Raw genomic sequence first — 26,047 nt, forward strand, 5'->3', positions numbered from 1 at the left:
AGCCTAACAACGCCAGGCAGACCAGAGTCACACATGTTTCTAAGAAACAAGTGTTTCCAAGGGCAACGAGATGTAGCTGGTTAAAGGTAAATTACATTTGATTTACTCAAGGAAAAAGACACTCATAAACACTCCCTGATATTTTGGCAGAACAGTATAAAGTGAGTCATTGTTGAAAAAGAAGGAAACCTCCTAAAATTAAGATAACGTGATAAGTTACCTTAGTCTTATTATTACTTCTACTTAAATTGTATAAAAGAAATTAATATATCACTGAGACATAGCCAGTTAACACATCCATAAATGAGTGTGCAGTGACATAAGAAGGAAAATGATACCACTGAGAGCCAAAATAAAGTAGAAAAAAACACCCATATGAATGTATGATTTACTGTAAGGATAATATAGTTGAGTCAAAGTTTCAGCTGGGAAGCATTAGGGGTGGGAGAGGGATTCAGGTTTTGTGCCGTTAGCTATTATTGGGTACTTTTTGAGGGAAGATGGGAAGGGAAATAATTCTTACGTGGACTTTGGTCTGAATGGTAAAAGGGTTTGGTACCCCAAAGTATGCCTTTTGGAATATTGATTGTTTTAGGCTGGTTATTTTTTAGGAAAGACTCCGGGGGGTAAGGAAGGAAAGAGGTTAGGAATCCTTGACCTTCTAACTGTAAGATTTAGAGAGAGGACCTGACCCAGGAAGAGAGCTACCATCATAGCCAACCACAGTTTAATATGAACTGGGTATGATAGACAGAGAGGAATCTAGCAAAGCCCTTTGGATCAGAGTCTTCTCTGTGTCCCACTGTTAAATGTGGCCCAGCAAACATATATTTACCGAACATTTGCTTTTCATCTGCATATGAATTACCTTCCTGCCCTATGATGTCCCAAACCACAAGATTCCTCTCCCTACTTAGCTGAAGATGGCATATAAGCCTCACCTGCCTCATCTGTCTCCCAGTCTCATATTCTTTTGGGGCCCCTGTATGTATTGTACATCCTACCTAAAAAATAAATAAATTAATTAATTAATTAATTAACCATCATTCTGCTACATCCACAAGCCATGCCCACCAGCCACACCTACCCACCCATCAGAGCGAGTATGCAAATAAACCCAACCAAGAAGGCTACAGCCACAAAGAGCAGGAGGGAGGCTTGGGTTTCCCAGCAATGGAAGAAGCCAAGCTTTCCACCTGTCCTTGCCAGCCTAGGCCTCCACTCAAGGCTACAAAGTTTCAATTATAAAAGGTAAACAAATCCAAACAGACACAGCTGCTGGCCACAGAGGGAGCAGGAGGCTTGTCTCCACTCCAGGCTACAAAGTTTCAATTGTAGAAGGTATTAGGTCTAGTAATAATTAATGTCGTTTTCTAATACTTTTTTTAAATCGAATTTATTTAAACAATACAACAAAATTTAATCAACAATATAGTTGCCGTTGTTTTCTACTACTTGTGCCCAATGCTCAGGAAGCATTTTAATCCCTCTGTTGTAAAATTCTTGTGATTTTGATGCAAAAAATTCGGTCAATGCATTTTTGAGGCATTCTTCATTATTAAATTTTTTTCCAAGAAGAAAGTTTTGCAAACAAATGGTAATCGGAAGGGGCAATATCAGGAGAATATGCAGGTTGAGGGAGAACTTCCCATTCCAACTGGCGCAGTTTTTCAGCAATGATTCTTGCAGTATGCGGTCGTGCGTTATCGTGGTGAAGAATTAGGCCCTTCCGATTAATCAGCGCGGGTTCTTTTTCTCTTAAAGCTTGGGCTAACCTTTCCAATTGGGCACTATACACTGCACTTGTAATGGTTTGGATAGATGGTAAAAGTTCATAATGAAGAATTCCTTTAAAATTCCACCAAACACACAACATCACTTTTTTCGCATGCAAGTCAGGTTTTGGCGTGGGCTGCGGAGCCTCATTTTTGTCCAACCATTGAGGCCGCCTTTTCAAATTAACATACAGCACCCATTCTTCATCTCCGGTAACAATTTGCTCTAAAAACGGCAAACGGTTTTGACGAGAGAGGAGCGAACTGCAAATTGTGACTCTTTGATTACGGTTGTTGTCTGTCAACTCATGAGGAACCCATTTTCCAAACTTTTGGACTTTGCGAAGTGCACGCAATTGATTGGAAATTGTTTTTTGTGAACAATTTAAAGTTGTCGCAAGCTCTTGTTGGGTAATTTGAGGATTTTGCACCAAAAGAGCTTGAAGAGCTTCTTGATCAAAATTGGACACACGGCCTCGACCACTCTTGTCATCTAACGAAAAATTTCCCTCGCGAAATTTCTCAAACCAACGCTGGCATTTTCTGGCGCTAACTGCATCTTGACCAAGAGCACTACAGATGTTTTTTGCAGCCTCACTTGCTTTTCTTCCTAATTGGAACTCGTAAAGCATGCAGTGCCGAATATGCTCTTCATCCGCCATCTTCTTAGCCCTAGTTTTGCAACAAAAACCAAACCAAACACAAACTTTTTCAAGCAAAACTTGTTAATTGCACTTCACACGTCCTGTAGATACCACATGTTTGAAGGTTATGTCAATACAAGTCAACACCAAGCAAGATTTTAAATGAATGTTTAAAAACGACATTAATTATTACTAGACCCAATAAATAAATTCCAGATACCAGGGCCTCCACTTGGGTCACTGGAGGGCATGGCTGGCCTGCAAACCACCACAGGCACCTTGCTCAGGCCACCTCACGCCCCAAGGGAACCCCCATCCTGATCCTGGACACCCTTCAGGGCAAACCAGCTGGCCCCCACCCATGTACCAGTCCTCTATCCTATCTAATAAAAGAGAAATATGCAGATTGATCATCACTCCAACACACAATATGGCTGTCCCCATGTGGTCAAAGACCCTGCCCCTTTGTGGACTCAAGATGGCTACCACAAAATGGCCAGCAGGGGAGGGCAGTTGGGAGGCACCAGGCCTGCAAGGGAGGGCAGTTGAAGGCTATCAACCCTGCAGGGGAGGGCAGTTAGGGGTGACCAGGCTGGCAGAGGAGAGAAGTTGGGGACAAATGGGCTAGCAGGGGAGCTAGCAGGCAAGTGGTTAGAAGGTGATCAGGCTGGCAGGCAGAAGTGATTCCGGCAATCAGGAAGGCAGGCAGGTGAACAGTTGGGAGCCAGCAGTTGTGGATTGTGAGAGGGATGTCCGACTGCCTGGATGGGAGTCCCAGATGGGAGAGGGTGCAGGCTAGGCTGAGGGACAACCCCTGGCCCCGTGCATGAATTTTGTGCACCGGGCCTCTATGTAGTAAGTGTAGTCATTTTCCCCTGTATATCCCAATCTTCCATTTTCTCCTGTAATAAATTAGCAAAGCCAGAACTTAGAAAGTTAAGAAGAAAATGTATTGTTCTGCCCCCACAGGTCAAATAATTCCTTGCAAACAAGCCCAGTCCAATGCTTCCTCCTTCTCATCACCATGACTTGATGTCTTTTTACATGGCTTTCATTCCCTTATTTTATTCAATAACCCATCCTCTTGGGAAAGACTGTTTATGAGCAACAAAACTGAAACTGGGAGCCCAGACTCTGCTCAATTTAAGAATCTTATAGAACCAGTTCTTGCTCATAAAATCTGAGTAAATAGCTGCTTAGGCTCTGAGAAACCCAAGTTAATTGCACTTTAATGGGAGTTTGGAGCTCTCAGAACTCTTTCAGCCCTGAGGCTAAATAGCACTTGGGTTCCTCTTGTTGAGAAAATGTTACCTACAAAACCAGATCTAAGAGCTAACTCTTCTTGAACAAGAAATACAAACCTGCACAGGTATAGCAATTAAAAATTGCATTTTAAAATCACCTGATTTACCTTGGATATCTACCTGTAAATGGAAATTTCCTCAGGCAGCTCCAGGGTGGATTCATTGTACTATGAAGTCTGTTCTTACCAGCTTTTATACGACCTAGACCACTAGAAAGTAATCCCTTGAGAATTCACAAAAAAGACTCTCCCATTAAGGTCCTTATCAGTGACCATCAGGCATGTTCCTGGGATCTCTAGGCCTAGCTCCCACTGGCAATCTTACTGATAGAAACATACTGTTTAAAATAATTAACAGGTGGCACAGGGCACGGACCTATCAGAGGAGACACTGACTGTAAAAGTAGCTCATGCACACTGGTGTCTGCCAGCTCATTTCAGTCAATCCAGGCAGCGCCACTGCTGGGCGGCTTCTTGGCTGGCCTTTGATCCATGTTTTCCAGGACCTGCCACCACAGGTTCCCACCAGTGTGTGTCTGCTGCTGCTGTGACAGCCAAGAGGTGGTCTGTGCCAAATGGCAACCTCTCTGCCTTTCTTGGCGACATGATCTTAAAGGAAAACTAGAACTCTTTAAGATCTGGGTGAGCCAGTGCCCTCTCCCTCCGGAGATCACACCTGTGCCTTTTCCCACTCTTCCCCCTCACCCTAACTTCCCCCACATGCATCTTCTAAACACTAAGGAGGCTTACAACCAGGGCAGCAATGGGCAGTGGAGCCCATACCCAATGGATTGGTGGACTGCAGTTGGGAACGCAAGCTAAGCTAGCCTGATGCTGGACCGGATTGTGCAAACATGGACCCCAAACTATGGGCAAGGGCTTTAATCCAACTCTACTAAGGACACAGCTGGATTTTTTTTCCTGGCTGGATGGAGGGAGAGGGGACCTCAGGAACTTAGGTATTTAATGCCATGCAAATAAATGCCACTCATTCTAAAAAAAAAAAAAAAAAAAAAAAAAAGGAAGGAAAGAAGGGAGGGAGGGAGGAAGGAAGGGAAAGGAAAGGAAAAGAAAAACTTGGGTGAACTGAAACAGCTCTCACCATGTTGTGTAGGGTCTTCTCCCTTCCTAGATCTTGGAGAAGCTAGTTTCTTAGGCCTTGCAGTTATCAAAAGCCTCTAGCTTAGAGCTTTGATGTGATTTCCAAGTGAGGTTAAATGTACAGTGACAGAGAGATAAGTGACTGAAGTGGAAGGGGAGATGGTTATCTGTAAATCTGGTTGTATTTCCACATAAGAGAGCCTATACGTCCTCATAAATTCAGATGTCCATAAATCCTGGCCCGTCCTTGGGAATGTCTAGCTACACACAACAATCTGCTGTTATTGTGAACACACATTTATTTGTTCAATATAGGTTTTTAAAACACAATAGTTTTTTTGTTGTTGTTGTTTTGTTTGTTTGTTTTGTAGATGCTCTTTATTGATTAAGAAACTTCCACTTTTTGCCTTTTTTTTTTTTTCCACTGAGAGATTTTTAAATTACATTCATTGCGGTGACATTGGTTGGCATGTTTATATAGGTTTCAGGGGTGGGTTTCTATGTTACAAGATCTGCATTTTGCACCATGAAAAAACATAATAATTTTTGACATGGGTTTTGTCACCTCACTTTTTAATTTATGGGAAGCCTGGAAAATTAGGAGTGGCCCCGACCTGGGTTCCCAAAGTGACTGGCCTATTGATAGTCTTGCTTCTCTCACACTTAAAGTTTTGTTATTAGGTCAAGCTGGTTGGCCTGACTCTCTTCCTGGGGGATAAGTTTGTCCCCCAAAGTTTCCCCAGTCTCTCTTACAAGTAGACTTTCCCTGGAGCTGCCCAAGGAAGCCTGAGAAAGCTGAGCCTGACTGAATTTAAGACACCAGTTAAGCTAAGTCTGGGAGCCCAGTACTCAGTAAGGGCACAGTACATATGCCCCAACCAAAGAAACGGGGCCTGCCTAGCCAAGTAGTAATGGACCTGCGGTTTGCTCAGTGTGATCCCCAGCCAGGAGCCTGCCTGCTCAGGGCTACAAGGAAGGGTAGTGAAAGAGCCAGGACCCAGCGCCTTCCTCTCCCCAGCTTCCTCTTTCCAAGCGGTGGGCCATGGTTACTAATCTTATGTACTACACAGCTTCCATTCAAAAAGAGTTCCTCAGTTTTAAAAACATTTAAAAATTCCTTAGAGTATTTATCTGATTAGCAAAGTGTGCATTTATTAAATCTCAGCCTGGGGCATCTGGGATTTAGAAGGGTCTTAGCAGGAAGTGCAGCCCTTTCTGCTGGATCAGTGAGTTTAGACCTAGGGATCAGCAGCTGGACCTGCAGTGCTGGGAACTGCATCCATGCAGTGAATATCGTTCTTGGGTTCGGACCTTTAGGGTTGATCCGAGAAGAAAAAGCAGTGCTTGGGAGGTAGGGGGAAAGGAGGCGGTAAAGAGAGGCTTAAGGGAATCTTCTCCTTCACCCGCTGTTTGAATCATGAAATCAGAAGAGACTGGAAGACCCAGCGTGTGAGATGGAGGAACAGGCATTGGGCCTAGGCCAGAGGTGGCTGGAGTCAGCTTTGTGCCAGCCACTGCATGTACTTGGGCCAACCACACATCTTCTGGCCTCATGTCTTTCTTGTTGGGATGCTGCAGAAGGCCAACTTTCTCACTTCACCTGTGTCTGTTGTTGGCTCTAAGCACTAAGATTTCAGACTGAGCTCAACCCTGCCCTAGAAAGCCAGTTATAACATGCCTACAAACACTGATAAATTGACTAAAAATGTACTCCCACTTTGTGTCATAGATTTTAAAAAATGGATTTCAGTTCATTAGCTCCTAGTCATGGAAATAAAGCATTTTTTTTTTCCAGTTTAAGAGGGGTTGGTCAAGGAACAACTGCCAATACTTTTCATTGTGTGTAATAGCATTAAGAGCTTAGGACTTTTGTTTTGTTTCCCTTTTCATTATCTCGTCCTGGACTGTATAAGTCAGAGAAAAATTTACTACTTCAAATGCAGGAATAGTATGATAATTAGTAAACATATTTTATTTATTTTTTATTTTATTTTATTTTTTAATATATTTTATTGATTTTGTACAGAGAGGAAGGGAGAGAGATAGAGAGTTTAGAAATATCGATGAGAGAGAGTCATTGATCAGCTGCCTCTTGCACACCCCCTACTGGGGATATGCCCGCAACTAAGGTACATGCCCTTGACCGGAATCAAACCCGGGACCTTTCAATCCCCAAGCCGACACTCTATCCATTGAGCCAAACCGGTTTCGGCTAGTAAGCATATTTTAAAAACCATGGAAGTTTCAATATATAAATAAGTAGAAAAGAATATTTGCCAAATATTATTTCATTAAGCTTCAACATCTTCATCAAACAAACTAAAATATAATCCCAATAGCTAAGGTTAAGTAACTAGTCAAAATCACAGAGAGAGTCTGTACTACACATTCATTATATATGTATGTATATTTGGGTACCAAGAGATGTTTACAACTTAGAAATTACAAAAGTAATAATAAGAGGCTTGGATTAATCAAAATATAAACCATAACAGCACAAATCAAAACTGTATTAATTTAAACTTTTAGGGAAACATTTAGGCTTCCTCTTCTGAATAATAAAAGATAATTTATAGTATTCATTTATCACGTCTTTTAAAAAGCATAAACTGTTGCACTTTAAATTACATTTTGTGCATATATTCACCATTTGCAAATATACACACATCTTACCTTATTTAACCTATTCAGAGTCCACTGTGCTTTCATAGCCATATCAAACTTAAATAGTCAATTTTCAATTGTTACACTGGAGGTCTCTCCAGGCAAAAGTTTCTTTTCATCTTCTTTGTGTTATCATTATCATCTTATTGTTGATGTCACAGCCTCAACCTGCCCTTCAGCTCAATCTTGCAGAAGTTCAGAGAGAACTTTTGTAAATCTTTCTCTTCATCCCCTTGCCTGCCTTTAGACTCGGGAGCAGAACACACTTAGAGAAAGCTTTGCTTAAGAGAGGACTGGGCCATTCAAAGATGATCTCAAATATTACTCATTTTTTACTGGAAGTGGGAAATCAAGAGAAGGCTGAGCAGGGAGCAGGACTAGGAAGAACAATTTCTCAGCCCCCAAGAGGTGCCATTCTGCCTCTGTGAGAGAGGTCTTGGGTGGAACTCCAAGAGCAGACAAACCCACAATGCAAATGTAGGTATGTAGAGCCATTGCAAGGTGAATGCTTTTGTATCATTTGGGGTTTTGGATTATTCATGAAATCCCAATACATAGCTTGGGAATGTATTATATAGTTAGGGGGCACAGAGCTAAGAAAAGCAATAGGAAGGGGAGAATTATTTGTGTTTGACTTCATTTCATATACCCTGTCTCTGTCCTTTTGAGAACAAACTGAATGGATAGGAAGAGGCAGCTCCAAGTGTGCAATATGTGCGTGGGGATTGTACCTGGGGAAGTGAAGAAAGGTGTTCTCTTTGGTGTAGCCAAGATGACTGAAATGAATTAAAACTTCTGCAAATTTCACCTCAGGAAGAAAACAACATGAACCATCAGTTCAAAAGGCTGGGTTTAAAGAAAGCAGGAGCAAGCCAGCAGCAGTTTTAGGCTACGAATAGAATAAAGCTCCAACTCAGCACAAACAGATGCTGGGAACTTAAAAAACAAAGTTGTGTTCATTGATTATGTAACTAATAACTTCATGAAGCCTGCTTATACAATATTTTAAAATGTCCACTTGCTACAGGTGTCCATTTGTGACAACAAATGGAAAAAAACACACACACAAAAACAACAAAAAAAAAAGGTGTGTATGCCTATGTGGGGTGCATGTGTGTTTACACGTGACTATCTCGCCGGTCCATCATCCCGAAATGAAAAAAAGATTTACACCTTATACTGTCAGCGCCATCGGTGGGACCCAGCTCAGCAATCTGTGGAACTTCAATTGTCACATTGTACCTCCTTGTCACTCCTTCCCCAGATCCTGCCCCCTCTTCTCCGTGCACCCAGCACACGCTCACGTGTACACACACACACACACACACACACACACACACAGGAGTGAGATGCGAGCTCAGCCCGCCTGCCTGGCTTTACCTCTGGCGCAGGGAGGATGCGGGCCGCCGCGGGCCCTGTCGCAGCCATCTGTCCCGGGCGGGCTGTCCTTGGGGCTCAGCAGACCGGGGCCCTCCGTGCTCTCAACAGGTACCATGGCCGGAGCTACAGCCCTTCCCTGCGCACCGATCCTCCGCCACGGCCCCCCGCGACCGCAGTGGTCACTCTCCCCATGGCCGCATGCTAAAGAAGGGGAAGAAAGAAAAAAAGAAAAGAAAAGAAAAAAAAAAAAAACTTCGGGCAAAAGCCAATGTGATTTGTGACCAACTTTGTTTCTATTTCCGAAGGCTTTGCCCTTTTCGGTGACACAGGCTGTTGCTATTCCAGGCAGCCTATCGCAGGCGGGGGGCGGGCCGTGGCTCCCTCCCAGCGCTTCTTGGGCCCGCCTTCATGGGCAGAGCCGGGCGCCAAGGGGTTAAAAGGCTGGGGGAAGAAGGGAGCTCAGACACCCCGAGTTTGGCCATTCAAGAGGGGCGGCAGCGCTGGATTCCTGCACCTTTGCAAAAAGGCGCAGATTCAAACGCTGGCAGACAGCGAGTGGGGGCCCAGACCACTCACAGACGGTCTCAGTTAGCCTTGCAGAGAGAGGAGCTCTGTATGCCAACACACACCAGAAGGGAAAGTGTGTCGAGTTTGCAGCAAGACTGTTGTGTTTCCAAGAGTCATGACACTTACCAGTTTGCACAAAGCATGACACATCTGAATTGTTTCCACCTGATTTTACTCTAGAGGTGAATGCCCTATGGACTCTCTCCTTCTCCAAAGCCTGCCAGACCGATCAAGGCCCGAGACCAGGCATACACACACACTCAGAATGCATACATCAGTGGTCGGCAAACTGCCGCTTGCTCGCTTGCCACATGCGGCTCTTTGGCCCCTTGAGTGTGGCTCTTCCACGAAATACCACGGCCTGGGCAAGTCTATTTTGAAGAAGTGGCCTTAGAAGATGTTTAAGTTTAAAAAATGTGGCTCTCAAAAGGAATTTCAATCGTTGTGCTGTTGATATTTGGCTCTGTGGACTGAGTTTGCCGACCACTGGCATAGATTATTTGGATTTCTTATCCCTTGGGACGGTAGCAAAGTAATCCAGTTTACATCACGCACAGTTGTCTTAAGAGAGGAACCGACCCCAAGTCTCTGCCAGGTTGTGCAATATACTGACTGTAGGAGGAGAGGCCAGAGTAAGTGCCGCAGGTGTGGGTGTGATGGACATATAATCTGAAACCAGATCAGGCCTGTGAAAGAGGACTTCTTCCTGATTTGTGAGTATATTTATAGAAAATGTCTTGCAGAGTTTTAGGATAGCTTGCCTTCAGCTATGTATTCACAAATCATATTTATTGGAAAATCTTGAGCAGCAATCAGAATTATTTTAGAAAACCACTAGGAATGAAAACTAAAATTTATGGAGCCAGGAATTGTGATCAGAGTATGACTCTTTTGAGGAAAATGTGTGAGGCAGACACCTACATTACAGAAGAGTCAAGGCTGATAACTTGCCTGAAGCCTCCCAGTCAGTGGCAAAGCTGAAGCCATGAAGCCAGGTGGCCTAATGCTCTCACTTTTCTATATGCTACATTCCCAGCCTTGTCCTTCTCTGATTTTCTTGGATTCCTTCACTTTTGGTTCATCTTGACCTTAAGAAGATGCCATGAAATATGGTTTGCAGACTAGGCATTCCTCTGGACAAATTTGTGCTGGTAGAGGCAGAAGCTAACCCACACAGGATTCACTTTCAGTATTTTGGCTGGATCATAACATAGCTCTAAATTAATATATCACCTGTACATTTCCTTTGCACATCACTAGATATTTTCATATCTTTCTTACTCTTTAGGGAATCAGGTAATAAATAAAAACAAACTTGTAATAACTCAACTAGTATTTATTATGCACCTTTTGTTTGTCTGCTAATAGTGCTTCCAAACATAGCTCAGTCCCCTCCTGATGAAGAAGTGAGTAGTTCAGAATCCCACGGATCAGCTTGTTCACACACACACACACACACACACACACACACACACACACACACACAGTGTAATTCAATGATGCCTTAGATTTATTTGTGCCCAGAATGCGTGGCTATTGTAAGAGCAGCAGTTTTTATCTGTGAGACACATATTTCTCACGAGTTCTCCATATTTTTTTGGCTTTTATCTTCCTTCTGTTCAGGACTAATGAACTCAGCTGGGGGACATGTTCTTGCAATGAATCAGTGGTTTAATTGTTTTGTTTTTAATTCCAGCTCTGAGTCTCCAGCAGCTTTTTGGCATCATGGAAGTGTTGGGGTGTTTGCTGTAGTCTTTGGCTAGGCAAAAGATAAACCTAATTCCAGAATTCCTTACAATGGCGAAAAACAATCCAACAATTCTTACTTTGCTATCTGTAGCCCAACTGTACCGGAACTCCTAAGGCATAAGCCAACAAGAAAACAGAAGGACTAAGCAACAATGTGACTGGTCACAATGCCTCCTGGTGTACCAAATTCTGTTGCCATTCCTTTGTTAGCCTGACTTGGACCACTGGCTATCCCAGTCTCTGTTCTGTGCTGACTTTACTCTCTTAACTCAGAAAAAAAGTTTAGGGAGAAAATTGTTTTTACTCAACCTAGAGTGGAATATTCTCCTGCCTAAGTCTGTTTAAGAACTTGTATTGCCCCTACACAGTCTTTTGCACACTTACAATGTATTTATTATAGTTACATGCAATGATTTTATTAATTTTTATTAAATTTACCTGACTTGCTAGTTAGTAAGATGCACGAGTGTGTAGGCTATGTGTATTTGATGTTCCAAGTGCCTGGCTCAGAGCAAATAGTAAGTATTTGTTGGCTAAAAAGCCAACCCCTATGAATCCAACTAACTTTATCATTACCAGGATGTACAGTAAACTCCAAGACAACAGGCACACGTCTGTCTTGTGCACTCACCCATATTGGTATCTCCACCTCTGAGAACAATACCAGGCATGTAGTAGACCCTCAATTCATATCTAAGTAAATGAGCACTCACAATGTAGCCTTTAAGTAAGTTGAATACTTTTTTTTTAATATGAAAACCTAAATGAGGATTACTTATAATGCATTGTCCTTTCTCTCTCTCCTCCCTGTCAATCTCTTTAAAATAAGTGTCACCACAGGCTGTCCCTCCTCCGTGTAGTTTGAGCCATTATCATCATTTAAAGCTATTCTTCCACTCAAGTGATGTATAATCAGCAGATAGTTCATCCCTGATGGCCTCATTAATTTTGATACATACCATTTTAGACCACTGGTTCATTGGCAATGCTATCAAATTCAAAAACACATATCATTACATAAATTGAGAAGACAGGTAGGAGGGAATGAGAGAGAAGGCAAGCAACTTCACATAGTGTGTGAACATCTATATATCAAGCCTATTTTGGTGGCAATTTTTCTTAAAATTCTCAATTTTGTGAAGTTGCTGGAGAAATCAGTGGGTCCAATTTCCCTGACTCTAGTGAGAATAGGGTTCTTGTGATATCTTAAAATTTTTTCTAAGACTTGCACAGGAGAGTGAATGGTTTTTATTGGGGTGGAATTATATTTTTCGGTTTGCAAAGTCTCATGTCTCTTAAACCAATCTTAGAAAATGTGTAGCTGGGGCCCCAGCAGAGCCCAAAGTAGGATCAGTGTCCAGAGTTTCCCTTCAATAGTAGAGCTGGGTCTGATGTAACATCAGACTATATTCGTCCATTCGTCCATTGTGCGGGTCCCACATAACTGTGAGCTACATGAATCCTGGGGATTGTGCCCTTTGCAACAGGAGTCCCAGGAGTGCGGGCAATGCGAGGAAAGAGAGAGAAAGAAGAGAGAGAGAGAGAGAGATAGGGGGGCTTCTTTGTTCAGGAGTTAAGTATCTCAGATTCTGCACCCTTACAGTGGCCACACCTATTCTGACCACTGACTTGTACCCAGATGTGACTGATAGATAAATATCTTGCCATGTCACCGAGACCTCATTGGGCATGAGTCTATTGTCCAGTCCCTTCCCTCAGTGATCATGGGGAACAGCCTTGGAGAATGTTAACTGTAACTTCCTGGCAGAGTTGTATAAATGGCATGTCTATATTATTTAGTCTTCCTTTTACTCCTGTTCTGTTATTTAAAAACCAGTTATTATAATGGTATCACTATTGCCTCCATTTTGCAGAAATTGATAGAACATACTTCAGATCAAAAACCACTTTCCAATATTTTAAGCATGACAATTGTCAATCACCAGGGAAAACCTAGATTCCATAATCAACATTTTATTATGTGTGCTCTTTACCCAGCTACTGATATATAAATATCTCTAATCCATCCATTCATGCATGTCAAAATAAGTTGAAATACTTTGGTGTGTGTATCATCAACTGGAATTCAACATATGTTTAGATTCTTCTTTTTCCTTTGAGGCATGAACTGCACGAATCTTAAGTGTATCCTTATACGAGTTCAGAGAAGTACATACATATGTAAATCCAAGTCTTATTATTCCAGAGTGTTCCTTTATGTCTCTTCTGAGTAACTTTCCACCTCAACCTCTAGAAGCACCAATGTTCTGATGAGTTTCCACATGGGTTACCTTTGACTGTTCTAGCTCTTCACAGAATGGAATCAGAGCGTGTGCTCTTGTGTAAGGCTTCTTTCACTGAGAGTGATTTTGAGATTCATCCATGGTTTTGTGTGTACTAGTAGTTCATTCTGCTTTTATCTAAATAGTATTCTAGGAGTGAAGACATCACAGTTTATTTATCCATGTTCCTGCTGATGGTCACCTGGGCTGTTTGGTTTGGGCTAATATAAATAAAGCTGTTTTAAGCATTCTTGTGAAAGTCTTTTTGCAGAACATACCATTTCAAAGCACAGCGGTCTAAGTCCATTTGATTCCAAAATCCACATGTTTTTCTCTACACCCTGTTGCTTCTCCATGGTGCGTCCCATTGCACTGTTATGTAAAATGTACCTCCAGAGTTTTTATTCTAAAATGGTTCATTACAATCTAAACACAACTGGGAAATTTTCCAGATATAAATTCAGCTCTTTATTAGCCACATTCCAATAAAATACTCCACCTGGTATGATTTTTGGAAGAATATTTATTATTTTACCTGTTTATGACATCTAACTCTTTTCTCTAAAAGTTTTCTTTCTTTCTAAATATAACCTTTTCTCTCATGTGTAGAATAATGCCAGTCATAAGATTACAGCTCAACAGATTACAGAAATATGCTTAAATTCATTGACATGTTCACTTGATCTAAAATTATTTGTTAAATCATTAATAGCAATAATTTCTATGCTTTTAAATGCGAATATCAGAGTAGAAAATTGCATGCTGACTACCATTACAATACTTTTTTAAAGATCTATGTGCATATTGGTAGAGACAAGGGAACTTGGAAAGTTTTAAAATAAACAATACATTGGAATAGTAATCTTAGATCATCTTAAGAAATTTATCAATCGTAGTTATATATAAAAAGTATTTTCTTTAAAAGTTGTTTTCTTGATGTTCTTATAAAATTGTATATAATTCTGAAAAAAGTTCTTCAAAATTAGGTCTGGCATATACTGCTGAGCAGTTTATAGACTGCACAGGTATAGTGGGGGCCATCCCCATTCATAGTCAACAGAGGTTTTCTTATTTATGTATTTTAAAATATTTCCAGAAAAAACATTAAAAATCATGAAGGAGCAGCTTTTTCTAATTTGCTCAAAGTTGCATTCGGCCAACTAATAGGATTGTTCAAATTATAATCTTCCTTTAAATTGCATTGTCTTATCTATTAGCATGGTCTAAGTCTGCTTTGGCATTGCTTAGCTATATAACATGAGCAGCCTTCTCCATTTGATCTGCTATTTTTCCAAATAAACGATTTCTAATTTTTTTAATTTTTAGTACTATTACCATGTCCTTTGACTGGAGACAATTACATAAAGTTATTCAGTGACTAAGCCTATCCTTCCTTTTATATCATAACTTGAGGCCTGGTGCACAAAATTTGTTCAGGGCTTGCTGGGGCGGGGAGGGAACCTCTCAGCCCGGGTTGCACCCTCTTGCAATCCAGGACCGCTGGAATCGGGCCTAACCAGCATTGGGCATCCCTCTTGCAATCCAGGACTAATGGCTTCTAATTGCTTGCCTGTCTGTCTACTGACCACTCCTAATTGCTTGCCTGTCTGCCTCCTTAACCACTCTGCCTGCCTGCCTGAGCACCCCTAACCACTCTGCCTGATGCCCCTAACTGCTTGCCTGCCTCTGCCTTGCCCCTGCAGTGGCAGCTTCTTCTGGAAGAATGTCTGGAAGGTCATTTGGTTGTCTGGTATAATTAGCATATTAAGCATTTATTATTACAGATGTCAGAAAAAGTTGCTCAATGCCGTGTAACAACAGCAGCCTTTATTGGCTTGGGAGACAGGACACTGTCTCCCACAGAAAAACTGGCAAAGGTCTCCTTTCTGGCTTCCTTTACACCTAGGACCAGGCTGTGCCAAGCAGGTCACTCATCCTGGATTTTGCATCAGAAGCTGGCAGCACAAAGTAGCAGGATTCATAAACCTCATTCCAGCCATGGACATGGCCATGGTTCTGGCTTCCATGTCCAGTGTTCAAGATTACTAGATATATGTTGAGAGTTCTGTGCCTAGTGGTGGGTGGACCAGCTCAGAGCAGAGCTTTGGGAATTATTTTTAACTGCAAAGTCTCCATTTGATGTCTAAATTCATCTAGCTGAGTCCTTAATCAGCACGCTAACACAGTTTCAGGCCCTCACTCACACTGGCCTTCCGAGGCCCTGGAAGAGGCCCAGCGATGCATTCTATGACCATACACTTTGGTAAAGTTAGCAAAACAAAATACTAACTGCACTCAGTTAAAACCATTAACTCTTTGCACCCTGACACTGACATCTTTGTTGTCACATATTCCTTATATCAGGTAACTAGGAGTGACCATGGAATATTTGGGATCTGGTTTATAAACAGTTAATTTGGGAAAATATTTGTTTTGGGCTTCATTTAGATGAATTACAAGTACTTCAGTTAACAGATGCTTATTCTCTTGGTAAAGGAAGGTCTTCCAGGAATTCTCCTACTACCCACTGGGCCAACTCATGATATACGTATTCCACATTATTATACATGTAAAATTCAGATTAAAAGATGCAGTTTTATCTGACCTCCATCCCACCACCCTAGCCCCTGTGTCCATGGTCCAGAGTGTAGCACTAACATAGGGTTAAGCATAGAGCATATAGGGTTAGTAATGGTTTACTAACTAGTTCTCTCTACTAGACTGTAAATGCTGTGAGGGCATGTCGTGATCACCTTGTTCACTGCAACTCCTCTAGAGACTAGCATGATGTCCGAAACCTTGAGTTCCACACAAAATATTTGCTGAAAGAAATGTCAGAGACAAGGATGGAAAAGATGATGTAAGCAATAAAACTTTAAATTGATCTTGTGTTGTGTCATTACAGCATGATTTTGAAAGTAGGTTCTAGGACTAGTCTTAGTTTTAATTCTGACCATACCACTTATTAACTCTGAACCTTTTTATAACCCCTTCTAAAATGAAATCATAATATCCTTCACCTCATAGAGTTCTTATGAGGATTAAATGAATTAATACAGGAAGTATTTAGAACAGCATCTGACCACAGTGATCCTAGATAAATGATAGTTTTTGTTATTGCTGCATCCAAGAGACTCCATAGAAGTATAAGGTAATAATAGAAAAAATACTGGTTCAAGAATAAGATAGTATAAATTATAATGTTAGATTTTCTATTTAGTATCCACATAACTTTAGACAATTCAAATCATCCCTCGGTTTCCTCAACTCTAAGATAGGGAGACAAACACTTGCTTTGCCTAAAGCCACTAATTATTATTATTATTATTTTTTTAAACTTCTTTGGCTTTTTTTTTTTTTTTACATTTTATTGATTTTTCACAGAGAGTAAGAGAGAAGGGTAGAGAATTAGAAACATTGATCTGGGGATGTGCCAGCAACCAATGTACATGCCCTTGACCAGAATCGAACCTGGGACCTTTCAGTCTGCAGGCCAACGCTCTGTCCACTGAGCCAAACTGGTTTTGGCAAGCTACTAATTATTTTTGCCAACCTCTCTTCTTTTGGAAATCTTATAATTTCTTTTTAGAAAAATTACATGCTGTTTTATGGTAAACCATCCCTAGCCAAGGGGTAGGCTTGTAACTACCTGCCATGACATTCAGATGTTCTATCTCTGGAATGTGAGCCTTGAGGGGTGACAGAAGGACTGCACCTGGGTGGAAAAGTCAGTCCTTCCCATGGCAAAACCCAGAAAAGACTATCCACTAGTTCCCATTACCCATTTCTCCAGAACTTTCCTCATTCTTCCAACACTTTGTTCTTTTTATTTTCCCCTTCAGTTCTGTAAATCACTTCAAAGCCAAGCAACAAGTTCATTTTTGCTAGTGTTGGACGGAGTTCAAAACATTCTCTAACGTAAACTCTCTCAAAGAATTTTAGTTAAGAAAAAAAAAGAAAAAGTATTTGAAAGCATTTTAAAACTGTTAAGGTGCTGTGTAAATATAATTTATTCATCAATGGTACAGCAATAATAAGTATACAAGAGAATCAACTCTTTGTCTATTTGTCCATTCAAATCATGCTCTCTTTCTAAATAAGAATGGAAACAGCATATGACAGTAGACTGGCAACAATACAATGGTGATAAACCAGAAAGGCCTATGAGTCTCCAGCCTTTACAATAACATGACATGACTCAAAAGAGCCACATACCCAGCTGGAGGCCCCTGGTGAGACCTTTAACCTACCACAACAGAAGGTGAGAAGAGAAAGAGTCAAGTATAAAGGATATATTTTTCAAACTCCACCTTTAGAGAAGTGTCTTGAGCAAGGGAGAATCCCCAAAATGAGTCATTCACACACATCTATGTCTTTCCACAATGCCAGGTTTATTAGGGAGAACTCCCCAAAGAGCCAGTAGAGTCACATGCAGGTTACATAAAGAAAGGGGGAGCTTACGTGTTAGAAGTGGGCATCTGTCTCAAGTCAGGCAGTACATGTTTGGTAGAGTGGAAGTCCAAAAGAGCTCCAAGTGTGACCCATGGTACAGCCAAGCTTGAGTATTGGATGGTTGGAGCTCTGAGTCTTATAGTCATAAGGGTGGAAGTCTCACTCATATGGGCCTGGTCATCTCAAACTGCCCTCCCCTACAGGCCTGTCCCCTCAACTGTCCTCCACTGTAGGCCTGGTCTCCCCCTCCCTCAACTGCTCTCCCCTGCAGGCCTGCCTCTCCCCCCCAATTACTCTCCCCTGCAGTCCTGTTGTCCTCCAACTGCCTTCCCCTGCTGACCTGGGCCCCTCCCCTCTAGCTGCCCTCCTCTACTGGCCCAGTCACCCCTAACTGCCCATTACTGCCCTCCCCTGCAGGCTGTCTTGTGGCGGCCATCTTGTATCTTGGAGTGATGGTCCATTTGTATATTACTCTTTTATTAGATAGGATGCTTTACTCATTTCCCTGCCTTAGTCAACATAGGGCAGGAACAGATGGAGTATTTCCTGGATTATTCTTGGTAATGAGTGTATCAAGTTGCTGATCAATGATGTCCTGAAGAGTAACTGATACGTAAAATATGAAATTGACTCTGCCCCTTTACTAAGTTGCCACACACATTTTTGCTCAAGCATACCTTAAAAGAATTTGAAGACTCTTGTAAACTTCTGTACTTCTTTACATATTTTAAGGCTGATATCTAAGTGTTTTACCATAAACTTAAATCTGTACTTTCCAGAATACTGAATAATGTGTGTGTGTGTGTGTGTGTGTGTGTGTGTGTATATATATATATATATATATATATATATATATATATATATTAATAAAAAGCAAGAAAGTGTAGATTCGGTCTGTGGATAATATCTGTCACACATCATGATAGGCTTAAGTGTCAGACCAAATAGTTGAATAATACTTATTTTCCACCAGGCAATATTTAAACTCAGTTTTTAAGTTCAAATAACTACATTAGTGTGCATCTCTTTTGACAGTCTTCTCACTTCTGAATTTTTGTTCTAAAATAGATTAATGGTAGATAGAAATAAGGGCGGGGATTTGCCATAAGTTGGAACTTGAGGCCTGAAGTGCACATGAGGAGCAGGCAGGCCCAACACCCATCTCATACTGGAAAAATTGTAAAAAAACAAAACAAAACAAAACACCACAAAACAAAACAAAAAAATAACTAGAACTATCAAGTTATGAAAAGATATGTAGGAGTCTTAAATGCAAATACTCAATGAAATAATCAAATATTAAAAGACTATATTCTGTATGATTCCAACTACAGGCATTTTGGAGGAGGCAAAAACGTGGAGACAATAAAAAGATTAGTAGTTATCAGGAGTTGGGGCAAGGGAGGGATGAATATGTAGAGGACTTTTAGAGCAGTAAAATTTCTGTGTGATACAATAGTGGTGAATCCATGTCCTTATACATTTGTCAAAAATCATAGGATGTACAACATCAGGAGTGAACTTTAATGTAAACTATGGACTCTGGTGATTATGATGAGTCCATGTAGGTTCATCAGGTGTAATAAATGTTCTGTCTGGTGGAGGATGTTGGTAGTGAAGGCAGGGAGAATATAGGAATTCTCTGCACTTTCTGCTCAATTTTGTTGTGAATCTCAAGTTACTATTTTTTAAAAAGTCTTTCTAAAAAATAAAAGCAACTGGACTGCATTTGACCAAGCTCAACCTGACTAAATCCTTCTGGCCTGGGGAACTAACTGTGCCAATGCTGATCTGTTGTGTGGAAACTGCTGTCTAGTGCTATAGTGCCAGACTAAATCCTTCAGGCCTGGGGAACTAACTATGCCAATGCTGGTCTGCTGTGTGGAAACTGCTGTCTTTCTGGGGCTAAAGGAGAAGGTTGGCCTCTCTGGAATGGGGATACAATTCCAGGAATCAAGTGGAAATTTCCACAATCATCCTGAGAAAGAGCAGATCTAGAAACCCAAAACAAAAGAACACTTCAAGGCCAGGGATGAGATGGGGAAGAACAGTTCAGGGAGGAGAGGTGTTACCAAACTGAAGGAGTTCATTTGCCTGCATGCATCAAAGCTCAACAAAATTTGAGCAGGAGTTTTCAGCACAAAAAGTAAAGGCTTATTTAAGGAAATGGTGCTGAGCCCAGAGACACAGATGTGCTTGTGCACTAAAACCTGACTCTTCAATGGCCCACACACAGACAGAGTATACAGGAAAAATTCTTAATCATGGTCTTTAAGGGAGTTGGGATCATAAGCTCTACTGATTGGTTTGGGCCAAGGTACAAAGCAGTTGATCATTGAATCACATCTTCATGTCAGCCATGGCATGTCAGTCATTCTGTCTGGTTTCATGAGGTTGTGAATGGTAGGGTCATTCCACTTTAATAGGCTTGGGGCTGAAACAGCATTGAAGTTAAGATGTTATCTTTAGTTTGACTGAAACTCTATTTCTGTGTTCAACAGACTTCAGGCTTTGTTCATAAGACCATTTGATGCAGGCCAGACTCTAATGTCTTAAGGGCTAAAGATTAAGGTGGAGTTGACCTGGAGGATGTACAAAGGTGGAAAGGTCTGGTTGAAAGGAGACCAATGGGTCATGGGCTATTACAATAGACAAAGCTAGCTTGAATTAAGGAAAAAGTCATATTATAGAAATGAAGCTCATGGCCGATTTAGCTAAGTGGTTGAGTGTTGACCTATGAACCAGGAGGTCACAGTTTGATTCCCGATCAGGGCCCATGCCTGAGTTGCAGGTTCAATCCCTAGTGCAAGAGGCAACCGATCCATGATTATCTCTCATCAATGAAGCTCCAGTGTGGTTATAGAGGCCATGATGTGCTCAGAGAACACCTGCTGGAGGCACAGGTTTGGACCCAGAAGTAGGTGGATGGATAGCAGTGAAAATAGCATAAGGCCAGTCCTGTGCCTCTGAGCTGTTATTCTTAGTGTCTACACAGTCTACAGATTTGGCAAAAGGTTGCAGCTATTCACAGCTACATCATGGGGTGTTGAGGCGATGGCCCTGTGTTCAGGATCAAGGCTGAGACAGGGGAGCAGAGCAGCAGCTGCCTGATCTTTTCCCTCCTTTATCAATCAGCTGAGCAGCCTGCTGAGTGCCAGAGAGGCCTGACAGGCTGTAGCTCTTCACCCGACTCTTTCCATGAACCTTCGTTCTCTACATCTCCACTCCCCACTTGGAACCTAAGAAGGAACTCAGGCTAAAGGAAAACAGACACTTCTAAGCTTCTACCTAATGAAACGGGCTCTGAGCCTGAGACAGGAAGGAGTAATGCTGTCTCTCTTCTGTGCACAGCATGCACAGACGTGTGATAGCTCTTTTGACTGGCTGAGCCCTTCTGTATGCTTATTTCTGACTCGGAACCCTTCACTGGCGTGCGATAACACCAGATAGGTAGGGTTCAAATATATCTGGTGATGAAAAATTCAAATAGAAAAACTGACCCAAGAACATTTTTCCTCCCATCAGCTTTACAAGTGTTGGATAAAATCCACATAAATAATCTATGGAGATAATGAGTGTGTCCTTCACCCCTGGCCCAGTCCCACCTGGCTTCCCACAGGGAAGCAGGGCTTGGATGCCCTGCCTCTGGCTAGTGAGTAGCAGACTGAAGGCGGCAGTGGCCTGACCCTGAGCAAACAAGCTGCCTCCTGCCTTTGGTTTTACCAAAGTCCAGGCTGATGGAGGGGATTGTGCTGAAATATCCAATAGCCAGCAGGAAGGTGGGCCAGGGCTTGGAGCTTATATTAGTTTCTGAAGGCTGCTGTAACAAGGAATTATAAACCAGGTGTCTTAAAACTATAGGAATGCATTCTCTCATAGTTCTGGAAGCTATAAATCTGAAACCAAGATGTCAACATGCTCTCTCTAAAAGACTCCAGGGAAGAACTCTTCCTTGCCTTTTCTAGTGTCTGGTGGCTGCTGGCCATTCTTGGCATTCCTTGGCTTGTAAACACATCAAGTCAACCTTTTCCTTCATTGTCACTTGGGGTTCGCCTTTTATGTCTGTAGCCTCTCTGCTCTTCTTATAAGGATGATGCCAGTAATATAGAATCAGGGCCCATCCCACTCCAGTACGGCATCATCTTAAATAATTACATGTGCAAAAACCCTATTTCCAAATAAGATCACATTCTGAGGTTGCAGAAAGGACATAAATTTGGAGGAGGGACACTATTCAATCTAGTACAGAGCTGAAAAGTGAGAAGCAGCCCTCCCCATGTGGGGCTTTGAGAGTTGGGGAGGAGGTAGAGGGTTTTGTGATTCCACAGTTGGTGAGCATCCCAAATGCCTCCCCCAGGGAAATGCCAGGACCTTGGACACAATGGCTACCTGGTGCACTTAAAGAGGTTTGGGTACCTCTCCCAGATTCCAGGAGTCCTTGGCTTGTGGCAGCACAATTGAAACCTTTACCTGGAGTTCTCTGTGTGTCTGAGTCCAAATGTCCTCTTTTTAAAATGGATACCAGTCCTATTAGATGAGGTGGTCTGCCCTACTCCAGTATGACCTCTTCTTAGCTAATTACATCTGTGAAGATTTTATTTCCAATAAGGTCACATTCTGAAATCCTGGGATTGGGACTTCAACATATTAATGGGGAGAGGAGGCACAAGAGGGACTCTGCTCAGAACTATCGATACCTTTCCTCAGACATTGTCCCAGAATGTCTAAGAACTTTAGGATCCACTGAAAACCAGAGAATATTGCAGACCCATCTATTCCCTAAATGCCCAACTGAATGATATTGAAAAGGCTGGGTCAGTATTTATTCTCAGTTTAGAGTCTTCGGTACAGAAGGAGCTGGCCCAGGAGATTTAGACACAGATAGCTTGGAACTCACTCATTTAAAACAGGCCTGGGCACATGCAACGCTGTGTGTCTCATCCTGCTGCTTACTCACCCTCGTTGGACTCTGTGTAACCCCTTCTCCATCCCAATTGCTCTCTTATCCATTGAAGCAGGTGAAGAAAAGGGGAGAGGGAAGGTCCAGGAAGTTATTGGTCACTTCAGTGCATTTAGGAGCATGACGTGAATGGGTTGACTTCAGTGGCCCATATCCTGCTTGCTGTGATAAGTGGGGATTTACCACCCCTACAAAAAGCCTCCAGGCTTTGGAGAGTTGTGTGTGGGCACCGTTCCCCAGGCCTCCTGGGAGCAGGATACTGAGGCACAGAGAGCACCCTCTGGTCTGGCACCCTATCAAAAGACATGGTCCTTGAAGGCATGTCCTGGAACCCAAGCGAAGCCACTGCAGCATGCAGGAGGCTCTCGGGGGCTCCAGTGAAGACAAGGAGTCCTGCTTAGCCTCATGGTGGGAAGATTCAGAGCAACCATCAAAGGTTTAGGGAAGCCAGAGACCCTGTTTTTTTTTTGTTTTGTTTTTTTTATGACGTAGACTCTAGAGGAGCACACTGTGGGGGAAGCTCAGGTCAGTCACAGTGCTAGGTCCTGACTCAAAACCAGATCTATTTTAGTCAAAAATGGACTCTCTTTCTCGCCAGCTGCCTTTAAGCCAAACACTGCTTCCCCAAGCGTGAGGGGAGTAACCCAGGTTCAGCAAACGAAGAGAACTCTGAGCCCGGGGTGCATGTAAGTGTAAAACCCGTCTTCTGAGGAAGACCCTTCTCTAACTGGTAAGCTGTTTGCGGGGAACTAGCCTCCTGGGAAACTTAGACCTGGTCCTCTTGGAGGGACAACAGGAAAGGAAATAGTTTTCAGATGGAGGGAGAGAAGAATGATGTAAGATCAGTCTTTGAAAACATCCCTTTGCGTTTCAATCTTGCTGCTAGGGCGTGCGTGCATCCCCTTACCCCAGGATAGCCAGGCCTTTGTCTTTCCAGCAGCCCCTGCGCCTTTGTGTGGCTCTGCGGGGAGGAGCGGTTGCCAGGCGCCCAGAGACACCCTCCTCCTGGCTTTTGTCTTGCCTGGGCCGGGCTCATTGAGGGGAATTAAGCTGCCTAAGAGGAAGAGGAGTGGAGTGAGTTGAAAAGACCCCAGCGACTGCAGGGGAGGGAGGTTTTGGAGCCCCCCCCCCCCCCCCCCAGAACTGAGACGGGAATGGTTTTTTTTGTGATTTCCTAGCGTAAAAGAAGCAAACACTCCCCTATGCTTCCCCCCCTCCCCCTCCACCCCACAACACACATTCACAATATCTTAAGTTTTGGAGCAAGGCTGGCAGAATCTCAGAGGAATAGAGTGATTCTAGGGTCACCCAGAAAGCCTACTCCTCTCCCCCACGCAGTCCTTCCGGGAATTAGAGAGAGACGCCCCAACCTGCCCCTCTCACACAAAGACGGGAACGGAGGGCAGCCGGGATTTCTCTTTCTACTGGCGCCTTCGCTTGCACACACCCGCCAGCCTTCTTTGCTCTTCCCTGTTCCTTATGGCTGTTTTTCCACACCCTTCCAGTTCTCTCCACAGCTCCTCCCAACTTTTAAAACTAAACTTATTTTTCCCTTCTCAATATTTATAGCATTTATGTTTTTAGTGCCTCCAGCTTTAGTTAGTGAATGTATGTTTTGTCTATAGATTGTTTATAACAACTGGTATTCGCTACACCTCATTTACAACAGGACGATTATGAATGTCTTATTGCATGTCTTATTCACCATAGAACTAAACAAAGTAATACGATGGGATACAGAAAGAAAGCAATGTACTCATATGTCACCAAAAGCTGTAACGCTGTTATCAGTGGGAGTGGGGTTCTTGCTGATGTCTTGTGGGGAAGAGAATTTCCGGAGACTCCCTTGGGAGGGTGAGTAATATTTATTTGGGTGGAAATAAACCCCTGGGTTTCCAATGTCCCGTTTCCCTCAGTCTCATCATGGAAAAAATCCAACCGTGTTTCCAGCAGGGCCAGAAAAAGACCCCTGCCTTTAGTTTCTGCTCTATATTAAAGTAGAATCCAAGGTTCCCACAGTATTCCTAGCAGAAACCCTGGCTTCTGAGCCTAGGCATGCTGCCCACAGGGAGTCAGTCGTGGCTGACAGGATGGCCTAGGAAGAGAGCAGAGGCTGTATGGGAAGTACTCAGCATGGCCAGGCTGGGTATGACATGCAGGGACAGGGAGCAGGGTGGCCCGAGGCCCTGAAGGCTGGTCACATAGCCCTGAGAGACAAGGGAGAGGCTGTGTGGGACTTTGTCAGGCACTGGGCTTCCCTTGTCCTGGGAACAGCAGTCTGGCCAGTAGGCTGGAGGGTGGGGACAATAGGATACGGAATGCTAGTCCTGTGCTGTGCGGGGGCTCCCCCAGAAGTTCCCTCTGGGTCCCCCCATGACCCTTGTAGAGTGTTGACCTGAGACTCAGAGGTAAAGTGGCCATGCAGGGATGGTATCCTACCCCCTCACCTTCACCCTCCGGGTAGGACTCTGAGACCTAGTTTGTAAGTGAGAAAACTAAGGCAGGAGTTTAGGAGTGGAATGCTGCTACTAATTATGTTTTCAAAGAATATCTAATAACAAAATTTCAGAATATATCATAAGTTGAATAAATCAAGCAGTGCATAGAATATGACCCTTACTTTGTAAAATATCTGTGTCTTGTGTATAAAGATGAATATGTGCCAAGAAAAAAGACTGGAATAAATCATTAATGATGGTTAAAAAAAAAAGAAAAGAAAAAAAGAAAGAAAGAAAGAAAAAGAAATAGAGTCCAGTTCAGCATCCTGCGTGTAGAGGCCAATGGGCCATGCGGCTGCTAAGGCCACATGGCTATGAGGAGAGAACAGGTCACAGAGCAAGAGAGAACAAGAGAAAGGTTGTTGGCTAGAAGCCACTCTCAGCTCATAGAAGCCACCCTCTGATACTTGCCACATGGACTCCCACGTGGCTACTCTCTTCTTCAAAGCCCTCTGGGAAAAGAGAATCCCTAGCACTAGTTTTCGAGCAAGAAAGGATCTTACATAATGTAACATAATCATAAAAGTGGCATTCCATCATTTTCTATAGTCAGTTCATTAGAAGAAAGCACAAGTTCAGCCCACACTCTAGGAGAGGGGATTATACCAGATAATAAACACCAGGAGGTGGAGGCGGTGAGGATCATGGAGGGGCCATCCTAGCTTCTGTCTG

General features: G+C 42.7%; 1 protein-coding gene across 1 annotated transcript in view; it reads right to left on the reverse strand.

Moving 5' to 3' along the window:
* SLC2A12 (solute carrier family 2 member 12) overlaps positions 1-9,186 on the reverse strand; it is a 50,963-nt gene extending 41,777 nt beyond the window's left edge. Inside the window, 2 exon segments of the mRNA XM_036415074.2 lie at positions 8,868-9,082; positions 9,114-9,186. Of these exon segments, the coding sequence (XP_036270967.1) occupies positions 8,868-8,982 (115 nt within the window). The 5' untranslated portion in view covers positions 8,983-9,082; positions 9,114-9,186.
* Between the last annotated feature and the right edge of the window lie 16,861 nt (positions 9,187-26,047).

Source organism: Pipistrellus kuhlii, unplaced genomic scaffold (assembly GCF_014108245.1).
Source record: "Pipistrellus kuhlii isolate mPipKuh1 unplaced genomic scaffold, mPipKuh1.p scaffold_m20_p_5, whole genome shotgun sequence".
Classification (NCBI taxonomy): domain Eukaryota; kingdom Metazoa; phylum Chordata; class Mammalia; order Chiroptera; family Vespertilionidae; genus Pipistrellus; species Pipistrellus kuhlii.